This window comes from Acinonyx jubatus, chromosome D4, assembly GCF_027475565.1.
Source record: "Acinonyx jubatus isolate Ajub_Pintada_27869175 chromosome D4, VMU_Ajub_asm_v1.0, whole genome shotgun sequence".
Taxonomy (NCBI): domain Eukaryota; kingdom Metazoa; phylum Chordata; class Mammalia; order Carnivora; family Felidae; genus Acinonyx; species Acinonyx jubatus.
In genome coordinates this window covers 86,826,375-86,841,054 of record NC_069391.1, presented here as the reverse complement: position 1 = coordinate 86,841,054, position 14,680 = coordinate 86,826,375, and the positions used below count along the sequence as shown (strand labels likewise).

Below are 14,680 nucleotides of genomic sequence, written 5' to 3'. Positions count from 1 at the left end.
CCTGAACATAACTGCCGAGGCAGATGTTCTCCTGCTTGCAATGATGTGAAGGGAAAGTGTGCCCACACTTACCTGACTGTGGCAGCCTCATCATCGTCTGCAACACCAGTTCAGTGAGGAGGAAATCTCAACCTACTGGATACTCACATCAGAACTTGGCCCCACTCCACAGGCAAAGACGTTAAAGAAAAGAAACAACAAACAGTAGCTCCTGCGTCAGACTCTGTCATAGGAGTCAACTGAACAAACAGCCGAAACCAAACAAAACCAAAAAAAAAAAAAAAAAATGTAGGTTGCTCCCTAAACCACTGCAACAAGCCTCAGCTCCTAGCCAGGATTCTTCCCAGCTGGCAGAGGGACATGTGAGGACAGGCCACAAAAAGCTGTCACGTAAGGTACGTTAGGGAAGAGAAGAAAAGACATCATCTCCATCTAGCTCAGGCTTCCTTGTAACACGAGGGTAATTCAAACCAAAACTAAGTCTGAGGAACTGGCTGAAACCCAGCCTACTGAGAAGTTTTGGTTTTGCTTTTAAGCACTGCTCCTCTGCCCTCAGGTGCACCTTGCAATGTGTCCCTGAAGAAGCTGGTGCACTTAGTAGGAAAAGGGGAGGAAGAGAATACCAGCACATTCTAGCTATGCGCCAGGGACTTTTTGCAGGTGCCTTTGTTTGTTTCCTAGTGCTGCTGTAAGAAGTTACCACGGACTGGGTGGATTAAGACAGCAGACACTATGCTCAAGGTTTGCCCACATTTCTGGAGGCAAGGTGGGTGAAATCAGGTGTCACAGGGCCACTCCCTCTAAAGGCTCCAGTCAAGAATGCCCTCTTGCTGATTCCCAGCTTGCGGTGTGATTCTGGCAAGCCTTGGCCACTCTCCTGGGTTTGTAGCTGATCACTCCAATCTCTGTCTCCATCTTCACAGGACTTTCTTCTCTTGTGTATCTTTGAGTGTCCTTTCCTTTTCTTAGAAGGACACCAGTCATTGGATTAGGGCCCACCCTAATCCAAGATGACCTCATCTTAACTAATCACTTCTGCAAATACCTTGCTTCACATAAGGTCACATTCTGAGGCTCCAGGTGGACATAAATATTTGGGGAAATTATTTGACCCACTACAGGACTCCATTCTCAGAGCAATGTGTGGTCTACATACCATCGGGCCCATTTTACATATGAAGAAAGAGTCAAGGTCAAGCAACCCTTCCTCAGCTGCATGGCTGAATTTGGACTCAGGCCTCTGTGGTCCCACTACATGTGAGGCTTTCCAGCAGTGAGACTCAAAGCGGGTGCAGAACAGGCCAACTTGAGCGCAAGGCTGGATGACCAACCCATTCCTGCCGCCCCATCCCCTTGGGCTCATAGGTGTGGCCTGAGCAGGGACAAGGCTCTGAGGTGCACGTAGGGTGTGTGTTCTTAGCCGCATTTATCTAATATTTTCTCGTACTCTCTCCATGACGTGCCTTAATTGGTTTTCTTCTGAAAAAGCAGCCTTCTTCTTTCTTCCTTGTTCTTTCAACTGCATCCGTTAAACAAGAAGGAATAAAACTTGTATTGGCTACAAACGGGACTGGCTGCCTATTCCTTAAGGATGGGGCTGTGTCTGTGGGAAGCCAGACTTCCTCTGGGGACCTGCTTCTCCACCCACAGCTCTGGGTGTGTGGTTTCAGGGAGATGCCTGCTCTTACCTGACCTTCTCCAGTTACCGTGATAGTCTAAAGAAAGGGCATAGGTCCCCCGTGTGGCTCTCAGAGTTTAGTGTCTTCAAGATCCCCACACCATCCATCAGAGTTCTGCCTGTGTTGAAGGGGGAGACCCACTCCCTGCTGTATCTCTCCCTCTGTGCTCTAAGCCCCCTTCCTCTCTGTCCACCTCTTCCCTCCACTCTTTCCTCTGGGCTCTTGCTGAGCAACTGAGGTTTGGGGGGACAAAAAGACTCATCTCAAACCCAGAGAAGGGCCGGGAGTTTTGACAAAGTTCCCAAACTAAACTCAAACTGGAATCTCAGCACACTTTACTGCCTCAGAAATCCATATGTCTCAATGAAACACTGGAGGGGTAGATAACAGTGTTAACAGTGCATTTCTGGGTGGAGGACTTGCAGGTGATGTTTTAGTTTCTTCTTGTGACTTCTATTTTATTTCCTAAATAACTTGCCATGGACACAGATGACTTTTGTAAAGATGTGGAAATAATCATCAAAAATCAGTAATGGACAGTACAGTTCAATTGCTAACCAACAGCAACAAGAAATCAGTTTAAGAACTTGGCCAAGGGTTTATGTTTGTTTCCAATTTATTTAATTTAGTGTCGTTCTCTTTATCACAAAAGATCCCTGAGGCATAGCTGACATGCAGAATACAGACCCCTCCATGTTGCATTGATACTTACTAATGGAAAATTAGAACGTAGGTCACAAATACTGCAATATGATAAGCATAATAAGGACCTCACCAGTGTCTACCACCAGTCTCCAAGGACTCCAAGGTCCATTTCATAGAAGGGAAAATTGAGGCAGAGAGATTGTTCTGCTTTACCAGGATCACTTTGTAAATGCAGGGCAGAATTCACTTCTATCCTTTCTTCTCCAGATATTTTCCTCCAGATGCAGTGTATATAATGTAATGTGATGTAAATGTTCATGTAAAGCATCTAGAAAAGTCCTTGTCCAATAGCAGGAGATAAATCAGTGTTAACTGTTCGAGATCCAAACAACAAGTCCAACCTTTCCCACCCTGCTTGGCCTTATAGAGAAAAAATAAAAGAATCCAGCCTAAGAATGAGAAAAAAAGTGCACCCAGGGTTTTGGAGAAATGAACAAAGACCAAGAGCTTGGGAAGGGGTGAGAATTTCAAGGAGTCAGGAGTTTATCTGGAACTAGCCTTAGCAACCTCCCCAAAGTCAGAAACCAAGGTTTTATTTTATTTTTTTAAATATAATTTATTGTCAAGTTAGCTAACATACAGTGTATGTTACAATGTGCTCTTGGCTTTGGGAGTAGATTCCCATGATTCATTGCTTACATACCACACCCAGTGCTCATCACAACAAGTGCCCTCCTCAATGCCCATTACCCATTTTCCCTTCCCCACCCTGCCCACCATCAACCCTCAGTTTGTTCTCTGTATTTAAGAGTCTCTTATGGTTTGCTTCCCTCTCTGTTTGAAACTATTTTTTCCCCTTCCCTTTTCCCATGGTCTTCTGTTAAGTTTCTTAAATTCCACATATGAGTGAAAATATATGATATCTTTCTCTTACTTATTTCACTTAGCATAATAACCTCTGGTTCCATCCATGTTGTTGCAAATGGCAAGATTTCATTCTTTCTCATTTCTGAGTAGTATTCATGTGTGAGCGAGTGTGTGTGTGTGTATACACACACACACCACATCTTTATCCATTCATCAGCTGATGGATGTTTGGGCTCTTTCCATAATTTGGCTATTGTTGAAAGTGCTGCTATAAACATTGGGGTACATGTGCCCCTCTGAATTGGCACTCCTGTATCCTTTGGATAAATTCCTAGTAGTGCTATTGCTGGGTCGTAGGGTAGTTCCATTTTTAATTTTTTGAGGAAACTCCACACTGTTTTCCAGAGTAGCTGCACCATTTTGCATTCCCACCAACAGTGCAAGAAGGTTCCAGTTTCTCCGCATCCTCGCCAACATCTGTTGTTTCCTGAGTTGTTAATTTTAGCCACTCTGACCGATGTAAGGTGGTATCTCATTGTGGTTTTGATGTGTATTTCCCTGATGTTGAGTGATGTCGAGCATCTTTTGGTGTGTCTGTTGGCCATCTGGATGTCTTCTTTGGAAAAGTGCCTATTCATGTCTTCTGCCCATTTCTTCACTGGATTATTTGTTTCTCAGGTGTTGAGTTTGGTAAGTTCTTTAAAGATTTGGATACTAACCCTTTATCCAATATATTTGCAAATATCTTTCCCCATTCCGTCAGTTACCTCTTGGTTTTGTTGACTATTTCCTTTTCAGTGCAGAAGCTTTTTATCTTGATGAGGTCCCAGCAGTTCATTTTTGCTTTTAATTCCCTTGCCTTTGGAGATGTGTCGAGCAAGAAATTGCTGAGGCTGAGGTCAAAGAAGTTGTTGCCTGCTTTCTCCTCTAGGGTTTTGATGGTTTCCTGTCTCACATTTAGGTCTTTCATCCATTTTGAGTTTATTTTTGTGTATGGTGTGAGAAAGTGGTCTAGTTTCATTCTTCTGCATGTTGCTGTCCAATTCTCCCAGCACCATTTGCTAAAGAGACTTTTTTCCATTGGATAATCTTTCCTGCTTTGTTAAAGATTAGTTGGCCATACATTTGTGGGTCCAGTTCTGGTTCTCTATTTTATTCCATTGGTCTATGTGTCTGTTTTTGTGCCAATATCATACTGTCTTGATGATTGCAGCTTTGTAGTACAGGCTAAAATCCGGGATTGTGATGCCTTCAGCTTTGGTTTTCTTTTCAACATTACTTTGACTATTCTGGGTCTTTTGTGGTCCCATATAAATTTTAGGTTGTTTGTTCTAGCTCTGAGGAGGATGCTGATGCTATTTCAATTGGGATTGCAATGAATGTGTAGATTGCGTTGGGTAGTATCGACATTTTAACAATATTTGTTCTTCCAATCCATGAGCATGGAATGTTTTTCCATTTCTTTGTGTCTTCTTCAATTTATTTTATAGGTTTTCTATGGTTTTCAGCATACAGTTCTTTTACCTCTTTGAGCAACTAAGGCTTTGATGTGTGTTGATGTGGAATGTGATGAATGGCAATGATGGCTAGCCCCCTCTCTTGAAGATGGAGAAGGTCACAGGCAACTGGAGGCAGAGAGAGAGGGGAGGAGGCCACCTGGGGCCTCCCTGGAAACCAGTCTTCCTTGACTCATGATGAGTCCAGGGACTGGAGGTCGGCCTCTAGTGACCTACCTGATCTCTACCTGCTAAGGAAGACCTTGCCTTAATATGAGGGAAGGGAAGGTGGGGAAGGGTGTTCTGGCCAGAGCAACAGAGATGGGTGTTTATTTTTAGAAGGAACGAGGTCAAAGTTTGGCTCATTCTCTGAAAGCAACTCAGATAAAAGGGAGGTTTATTTTAAGTTGAATGGGTTCATGGGAGCTACTGATGAAGTACTTCCCCAGTCCATCTCCCCTCAGTTGACTAGTAGGGAAGAAGTTCCTTTGAGATAGCTCCTTGTGGAGAATAAAGTTACTGAAGTCACAACTGTCAGACCTCAGTAAGGGGAGTCTCTGAGGCATAGGGCTGAGAAATGAGGGTGGAAAAGGCAGGGGTGGGAGAGGTTGAACTGGTCAAACTTTCTTTCTTTTCTTTTCTTTCTTTCTTTCTTTCTTTCTTTCTTTCTTTCTTTCTTTCTTTCTCTCTCTCTCTCTCTCTTTCTTTCTTTCTTTCCTTTCTTTCTTTTCTTCCTTCCTTTCTTTCTTTTTCTTTTTTTCTTTTTAAGTTTATTTATTTATTTTGAGAAAAAAGGAGAGAAAGAGCTCATGCAAGCAGGGGAGGAGCACAGAGAGGGGGAGAGAAAGAGAATCCCAAGCAGGCTCAGGCACTGTCAGTGCACAGCCTGATGTGGGGCTTGAACTCACGAACCCTGAGATTAGGACCTAAGCCAAAATCAAGAGTCAGAAGCTTAACTTACTGAACACCCAGGCACCCCTTCCACCAGCCTTTCAAATTTAAAACACAAGAGAGGGATTCCAGAGACCAGAAGGACCTTCTGGGGTCCTGGAGGGGATATGTACTGTTCTCTTCTCCTCTCATCTTTGGGAGGGAAGAAAGGGATGCTGGACATCCTGAAGTTTGAAAGTGCTCTTCATAAAATGTACCACCTGCTGCTTGCCTGGGGTTTCTGAAGGTGAGAGGTTCCCTAAAGTACCCCATTTCTGGGATGTCAGAAGGGCTGTGGGGTTGTTTTCAGGGATGATGAAAATGGAGGCACCCCTCATCCCAGGCCTTCCTGCCCTCAGTGGCCACTAAAAACTCCATGGTTCCTGTGGCCTCAAGGGACACAGAAGGGGGATAAGCCACAGGCACAGGGGTCCTTGGCCTTTATTAGAGTACCACCACTGGCCTGACCCAGACCCATCCTGGGGATATTTGCCTCTCTCACTCCAAGAGAGCTGACCCACATGTTTACCCTGTTCCTGGAGTAGGGGGAGATTGAAAAGGATGTGAGACTGGAATTTCAAGTGGAACTGGGCTCTGGCAGTTCCCCTAAATGTTAATCGTAGAGTTACCATATGACCCAGCTTTCTACTCCTAGGCATATAACCAAGAGAAAATGAAAATGTATGTCCATACAAAAAGTGTACCCCAATGTTCCTAGCAGCATTATTCATAATAGCCCCCAGTGGAAAGAGCTCAACTGCCCAGTAGCTGATGAATGGATAAATACACTTTTGTGTATCCATCCAGTGGAAAAGAATTCAGCCTTACAAGGGAATGAAGTACTGATTCAGTCTATAGTGTGGCTGAACCTTGACAACATCATGCTCAGTGAAAGAAGCCAGTCACAAAAGACCACATACTGTATAAGTCCACAGATATGAACTGTCTTTAACAGACAACCCCTAGAGACAGACGGTAGTTAGTGGTTGCTGAGGACTCGGACTAGGAGGGGATATAGAGGTGTGACTGTTAAAGGGTATGGGGTTTCATTACAGGATGATGAAAATGTTTTAAAATTTATTGTACTGATTGTTGCACAACTCTGTTTATATACAAAAAACCGTTGAATGGTATATTTTAAAGGGGTGGATTGTATGGTATGTGAATTATATATCAGAAAGTTGTTAAAAGAGCTGGAACTGAGCTGAGTCATAAGTGACCTGTGAGGTATGAGATTGGACTGAGATACGATGAAGGTTTCTCTCTGCCCATCAGGCAGGGGGATGGGCAGGAAGGCAGAAGGCCTCTTCACCATGTAGCCTAGGCAAGCTCTTCAGAGGGAAACCAAAGAAGGGAAGGGAGAGACAGCCCTGACTAGAATTCTGGTCCTCATTCCAGTCCCTTCTGCAGACTGGCCTGTGGTTCCAGTGTCAGGTCTGCCTAGGTAGCTGGTAGAATTACCATTTTTGCTCCAGTGGCCTCCATTACATCAGACAGTTCTAATAACACAGAGGAGCAGCGGAGCTTGAGATCCCCTTACTGCTACATGCTGACATAGGCATGGCGTCATTTCTAGGGTGATTTTGGGGGAAGGACAAGGTAGAGACAGTTAAGGAACTAAATTGTCTACGTGCATCCCAACATTCCTCCATTTTCCTGGTCTTGGCTCATCTCTTGAGGGACAGAGGGAGGCAAGAGTGTTGGCCCCAGACATTGAGGCCTGCTCTGAGATGAACCTGGTGTGGTCCCAGGAACTCAGGACTGAAGGATCCCCAGAACCAGCTTAAAATTGTGTACCCATTTCAGTGTGTGTGTTGGGGGTGAGTTTTTTCCCACACCAACAAGCAGTTCTTGGATACCAGCTGGGTGTCCTACAATTCAACTCAATTCTGACACTATCTACCCAGAGGTAGTATCAGATTCTACAGGTGGAGGGGTCAGTGATACAAGGCTGTCCCCACTTCACATACCAGTCACAAGTGCAGACTGTCACCTGTGCTTCTGACTGACCAGCTACTGATCAGAGGTTCCCACCACCCCTCCTTGGGTTTGAGTAATTTCCTAGACAGGCTCACAGACCTCAGGAAACCAATTTACTTGCTAGATTACTAATTTATTACAAAGGATATTAAAAATACTAATCAACATCCAGATGAAGAGATACAAAGGGTGAGATCTGAACAAAGGCCCTCCTGTCCTGAGAGAGTTTGAGCCCAGCACAGTGGCATATAGAAGCATTCTGACACCACAACCTGGAAGCTCTTTGAATCTTTTCCTTTTTTTTTTTTTTTTGATTTTTAAAAAATGTTTATTTATTTTTGAGAGAGAGACAGAGTGTGAGCAGGGGGAGGGGCAGAGAGAGGGGGAAACACAGAATCTGAAGCATGCTCCAGACTCTGAGCTGTCAGCACAGAGCCTGACATGGGGCTTGAACCCCTTGAACCGCAAGATCATGACCTGAGCCAAAGTCAGACACTTACCCGAATGAGTCACACAGGTGCCCCCCTTTTGGGTTTTTAGTGGCTTCATTCCATAGGCATGATTGTTGGTTGAAATCATTGGGCACTGGTGATTGATTTAACCTCTGACACCTCTCTGTTGTCAGGAGGTCAGGGCGTTAAAACTCCAAAGTTCCGCATCTCTAATCACTGGTTGGTTCTCCTGGAAACCAGCCCCAAACTTAGGTGCATCCATAAGTCACCTCACTAACATAACAGAAACACATTTACAGTCCTCATCACTTAGGAAATTCCAAGGTATTGAGGAGCTCTGTGCCAGAAACAGAAACCAAAGGCCAAATGTGTATTTCTTTTAGAAATCATAGCATCACATAGCCCTTTCATCCAGGAATTCCCTAACCACGGTTCACCACAACTACAACAAGGTCCCAGAGTGGAATGGAGGAGGGAATCTTTCTCCTGAAGTCTAGATTGGCATCCTTTGCCCTTAGAGATCTTTAGGAGGAGACACAGTGCCTGGTCAAGTGGAGGGGACACCTAAACTCAACCTCAGATAAAGGAAATAAGAAGTTCTCACATTGACTCTTGGTTTCAGCTCCATTTAAAAAAAGAAAAAAGAAAGTGAAATGATTCATATTTTCATCTTTTCAAATACAGTCAGAGACAGGAGAAGACAGCTGACTCACGTTTTGAGGAGACTGACCCATATCAGTTTTTCCCAAACCTGGCTGCACATCAGAATCCCCCGGGGAACTTTAAAAACATAGAGGTGCCTGGACACTCCCCCAGACCTTTTGATTGAAAATCTCCATGGTTGACGTGCAGAGATATGCATGTTTTTGAAACTTTGAAAACAGGTGATTTTGATGTCATCAGTATGCCCTAATTGATGGCTCAGCATTAGAGAATCCCTAGGTTTGATTACTTTGTTCACCACCATCCTTGTGAAGAAAAGCGAGTAAAAGGGAGGAAGAGAAAGTGAGAACTCCCCGGCCAAAAGTGGCTATTTCAATATGTGCCTTGTATCTGTCTATGTTTCTTGGATTTTCTTTTGTAAGAAAAGCAGATATCAGGATCCTCGGTTTACCCTTGGGGGGGGTGGTAATATGTAAGCATTCAGACATGAGTTACTCACCTAACTCGTGGCATGTGGGGATTTAGAAGCCATAGTAATCGCAGAGAGGTGGGACTATGTGTAAAGTAGACATTAGTTGACACAGAGGGCAGAAAGGTTGAATCAGCCTCTACTCCCCACTAGCTGCTCTGAGGGATTGTGGTAAAATGGCTGAAGTACGAGATGGAGTTTTGTAATATTTTCTAACTTAGATAGAAGGCCTAGTATTTCTTGGAGCACCTGGGTGGCTCAGTCAGTTGAGCATCCAACTCTTGATTTCAGTTCATGATCTCACAGTTCGTGAGTTCCAGCCGCATATTGGGCTCTGCGCTGACAGTGCAGAGCCTACCTGGAATTCTCTGTCTCCCTCTCTCTCCCTGCCCTTCCCCCACTTGCTCTCTCTGTCTCTCTCTCTCTCCCAAAATAAATAAATAAACATTAAAAATTAAAAAAAAGAAAGCCTAGTATTTCTTGAATTAGGTAATTCATATAAAACAGGGCCTGCTGGTGCCTTTTGCATAAGTGGCATGTTAAAAATTAGTGACTTCTTTATTTAATGAACATTTCTATTCTGAATGTGGTGCCAGACAAGGTAGAAAACAGAACACTAAAAATAAATTCAGATGCAAGCATTGCTTTCCCAGACTGTTACTCTGATAGCATAAGGCCACATGGCCATAATTTCTAGTTATTCACTCCACAAAGGGTGTTGTTTAATTGAACAATGTTATGGTCCTGGCACTGGGGATGCAGAGGTGCTCAAGACATTGTCTTTGCTTTGAGGAGCCATGTCCAGTGGGGAGAATGACACATGAACAGAATTATTGTAGAGAGTGGTAAATGCAGGCACAGAGAACGCCCAACTCAGCTGTCTTCTAGCCTGCCTTGACGACTTGCCCATTGAGGGGTCCAGGAGCCTCTCAGCCTGAGATAGGATGTTGGTGATGACAGTGGGGCACAGTGTAAGTGCCACAACAGAAGTAGCTCCTAGGTCCATACATGGTACAGAGGGGAGTAATGCATTGTAAGTCAGGAGGTCTAAGAAGTCTTTCTTATTTCACGAAAGAGGAAATTGAAGTTGAGAGGAGGTAAGTGAACAGGTAGCCAATGGGAGGCTGAAGACCCTTCAGAACAATAGAGGAAGAGGATAGAGTGCAACTCCTATCACCCACTCACCCATTCTCAGACCTCCCTGCAGATAAAGAGCAGGTGAACTGTCCATGGAGCCGCACATGGGTCATGATCAGAGACCTCTGCCCAACTCTCTGTTTCACCTTGTACCAGCCCTGAGACCTTGAACAAAGGACTTTCTCTCTTGGTATCGCTTCATTATCTGTAAAACAGGGGTAAATGTCAAATGTAGAATGTTGTGTAGATTAAATGGTTTGAGACATGGAGAGTGCTTAGAACAGAGCCTATTAACACATATTAAGTTCTCAATAAATGTTATTTATATTAGTCTTATGCTGTTACCTGGTTGGTATGGTCAACCCAAGATTGTATTCATAAAAATATGATTAAAACCTAGTTCTTTCTTTTCCCCTCAGAATTAAAATGTAAAAAGTTTAGTTTGTTTTTTCAGATTGCAAAATGACACATTATATCATTGCTAAATATATATTTTTTTAAAGAAAAGAGTAAAGATTACCCAAATAGTGCGCCTGAGTGGCTCAGGTGGTTGAGCATCCGACCCTTGATTTTGGCTCAGGTCATAATTCCAGGGTCATGGGACTCTGCGCTGAGTATGGAGCCTGCTTGAGATTCTCCTTCTCTCTCCCTCTGCTCCTCTCTCCTGCTCGTGCACTCTCTCTCTCTCTCCCTCTAAAAACAATAATAATAACAATAAATTAAATAAATAAATAAATAAATAAATAAGATTACCCAAATACACCTGAGATAATCACTAGTATTTTGGTGAACATAATTTTCTATAGCTCTCTGGACACACATGTATGTATGAATGTAATTTTAATAAATGCCATTATATTAAGATGCTGTTTGTTCACTGAACTTCTTTTATCACTCATCAAAATTGCCATGGGCATCTTTCCATGTCAACAATTACAGGTCCCATGATTACTTGTAATGACTCATGAGTATTTCATTGCATCACTACACCATAATTTATTTAAGCCATCACTACTGAGAACCACTTAGGTGATTTCCAGTATTTCTGATATTATAAAACAATGGAAACACAAATGACCTCACCTATGTGTATATATGACATGGGTCCCTGTCTGATTATTTCCTTGGAAAAACCTGCTGTAAGTAGTCTGTCTGCATCAAAAGGTATATACCTGAAGACATGTGTCCCAGGAGAGTAACACATATTGTGGAAAAACAGACTGGCTAGTCATCTGGCTTGACAGTACTTACATGAATGTGGCTTTTGCCGCAATTCAGGACCTAGTTGTGGGAGTTGAAGTGGGCCAGTGGTGAGTTTGTGGGAGGGCAAATATTCGGAGGCAGTCCCCGCCCACAAGTTTCAAACATGTTCCTGTGCCAGCAGGTAATTTTTCAAGCCTGAGAAGGGGCTCAGTGGGAGAATTTACTGACCTCGTTTGGCCACCAGGGCCGTACAATTTCTTTGAATATCTGGCTTTTCCAGGAAATCAGACTAGGAAAGTTCATTTGTCTGAAAAATGTCACTTAAATTTTGAGGAACTTGCTGAGGGTATAATGTCCAAGGGTATTTTGCTCCAATCATGTTTGGGGAAGATTTTTCCCCAGCCCCACACTTTCTTTATCACCTGGCCAGCAATCCTGGGCCTTTTCCCTAGCAAACAGAGCTGAGACGTACAGTAAGAAGGATGAGAGGTGGCCATGAGATTCAGCACCTTCTACTGGCCAGAGAGTAATAAAAGATGAGTTGAGTATGGGAAGGAATTGGACATGGGCTGGACTGAACAAGACTTGGGCAGTCAGATGGGCTCTTCTAACAGGTGGGTGAAGGGAAAGAAACACCTGGCACTTCACCTTAAACCCAAGGTCCACCACTCCACACGCTGCGCTCCAGCCTCTTTTCCTGACATCCTCGGATCCTGCTCTAGGGTGGGGCATCCCATCACACAGGCTTGGTGTGGGAGAGGAGTGATCAGGAAGAACTGGTGGAATGAGCAGTCTACTCCTACTTGTAGTAATTCCTAGCTGAAGAGGAAAGCAGCGATACAAGCTAACCTTCACGGCATTCTAAATGTTGCTAGGGCAGTTCCAAGTGCTTTATGTGTATTAACCCAATTAACTCTTACAACAACCCTAGAGGGTAGGTATGCTCACTGGTATCATTTTATAAATAGGGAAACTGAGGCACTGAGAGGGCAGACACTTTTGCTGAAGGACATATACTGAGTAAATGGGAGAACTGAGATTTAGCCCCCATAGTCTAGCTCCAAGTTCTTTTATTTATTATTGCTCTCTTTTGTGTTTGTAATAGTGAGCATCTCTGATTCTATCTGCAACCAGACACTCCTGAAATAATCAGAATATATTATATATTGAATATATATATACATATATATTGAATATATATATATGAATATATATATATGAGAGATAACCTTAAGAGAAACCAATGGGAGTTCTCGAGCCTGTTTAAAGTGAGACCTCTTAAGAGTATCAAACCTGACAAATAAACGGGGATTGAATGGAGCCCCTCCTGGCCTGGGATTATAAAAGAGAACAAGATCTTTAGGGACAGAACCATGGATTCTAGTGGCAGGAATTGTGACATTATCTGACAGTGGCATGCTTTGCATTAAAAGTAGGGGGTATGTTGACATTTTTGCTTCTACTCTTTGTCAGCTCTAGTTCCTTTACTCTTCCCCTTCTGTTCTCTCTGTCCCTTTCTTCATAGGCGGCAGCTACTTTGTGTCCAATAGACATACGCGTTATTGATCTCTCTTGCAGGCAAACACTCTGTGTGTGTGTCTATATATCTTTATATCACCTATGTATACACACATAGGTTTCATACATACAAATTTATCTCTACAAATTGTTAGTTTTCTAAAAATATTAAGCAATCAAATTCAACAAACCATTTACTCTATATACTGTATGCCTAAGGTAGTTAAATTATTACCTTAATGCTCAATAGAACAGGAAAATAGTTGAGTCAAATGAGGTACCAAAGGCTGCTAAAGGCCCAGCCAGACATGACACTAAGGATGAAGAGACATATATTCTGGGAATATAGGAGTGGACCTAGTGGACTGAGTTAGCAAGCTGTGGTGTGCTGGCTGGGAAGGAAGGAAACTGGGCTAGCCAGGAGGGCTGAAGAGAGGGAGAAATGCATGCTCATTATGGATACAATGGCCAGGATATTCACTCCCTGTCCGTACCCACACTGGGACAGTCAATGCCTCTTGTCCCCTAGCAAATTGAAGGATCATCATGGTACTTTAATTTGCCAAAAGCTGACTTGCAACAGACATTTGCTATATCTTTTCAATAGATGTGTGTGTGTGTGTGTGTGTGTGTGTGTGTGTGTGACATTATTCATTTCCAGTAACTTCTTGAAGTTCAAACCAGAGCATTCTCATAACCATCCTGACTTTGAGGAAGTAGTCTCCTGTCTTACTTCCCTCTCTCCACGTTCACCCCTTTGTTCCCCAATTTTAACTCCTCTCTTTATAGCCACCAAAGTTGAAGCTTCCCTGACTGTCCACAGAATTCCCCAGTGACTCTCTTTCATGTAATCTAGGAGAAATATCAAAGAGAAACTTCTTTCTGAGCTCCATAATCTACATTTATAAATTGTTCTTAAGTAGCAGTTTGGGTCCTCTGGATCCACTTTCTCTAGAAGTCCCAACTGTCTTCCCAATTGACTACCCAGAAATACCAAACCTCTTGAGAAATAATATTTATTCTTTTTTTCCTAATGTTTATTTATTTTTGAAAGAGAGAGAGAGAGAGAGAGAGAGAGAGACAGCACGAGTGGGGGAGGGGCAGCGAGAGAGGGAGACACAGAATCTAAAGCAGGCTCCAGGCTCTGGCTGTCAGCACAAAGCCCAACGTGGGGCTTGAACTCAAGAATCTCAAGATCATGACCTTAGCCAAAGTCAGATGCTTAACCAACTGAGCCACCCAGGCGCCCCAACAATATTTATTCTTTCTAAGCAATATAATGAATCACTTTTGGAACAAAGAAGGATCTATACCCCAGGATTGTAGAATTATACAGAATATCCAGAAAGAATTTAAAGCTGTTCACAAGGCTCTCTAACATACAACAAACAAGCACAAATGGAAAGTGGGTCAAGAAAGGGTAGGGAAAGTAGAATAAAGCCCAAACCACGGAGTCTCCTCTTCTTCCTGGGCACAAGCCAGGAATGCATGCTCCCTGTCAGAATACACAGGCTTGCTGTGGTTGAGCTGCCATCTGCTTTCTTCCAGACCTTGACACCCATCACCTGATTGTTCTCCCTGCTTCCATGTCCCTACATTGTAGCAAAAGTGATCTCATAACACAAGCAGGATCAGTCATTC

General features: G+C 43.3%; 1 protein-coding gene across 3 annotated transcripts in view; it reads right to left on the bottom strand.

Annotated features, from left to right (window-relative positions):
* The window catches only part of PDCD1LG2 (programmed cell death 1 ligand 2), a 119,145-nt gene that overhangs the window by 83,595 nt on the left and 20,870 nt on the right, over positions 1 to 14,680 (bottom strand). For 2 of the 3 annotated variants that reach the window (XM_053205341.1, XM_053205342.1), the window contains exons 2-3: positions 10,839 to 11,011; positions 10,367 to 10,523 (exon numbers count right to left, since the gene is read on the bottom strand). In XM_053205341.1, coding sequence (XP_053061316.1) covers positions 10,367 to 10,424 — 58 coding nt within the window. In that variant the 5' untranslated portion in view covers positions 10,425 to 10,523; positions 10,839 to 11,011. Of the gene's footprint in view, positions 1 to 72; positions 522 to 10,366; positions 10,524 to 10,838; positions 11,012 to 14,680 lie in introns of those variants that run through there. The other variant, XM_015064481.3, reaches the window with a different exon arrangement.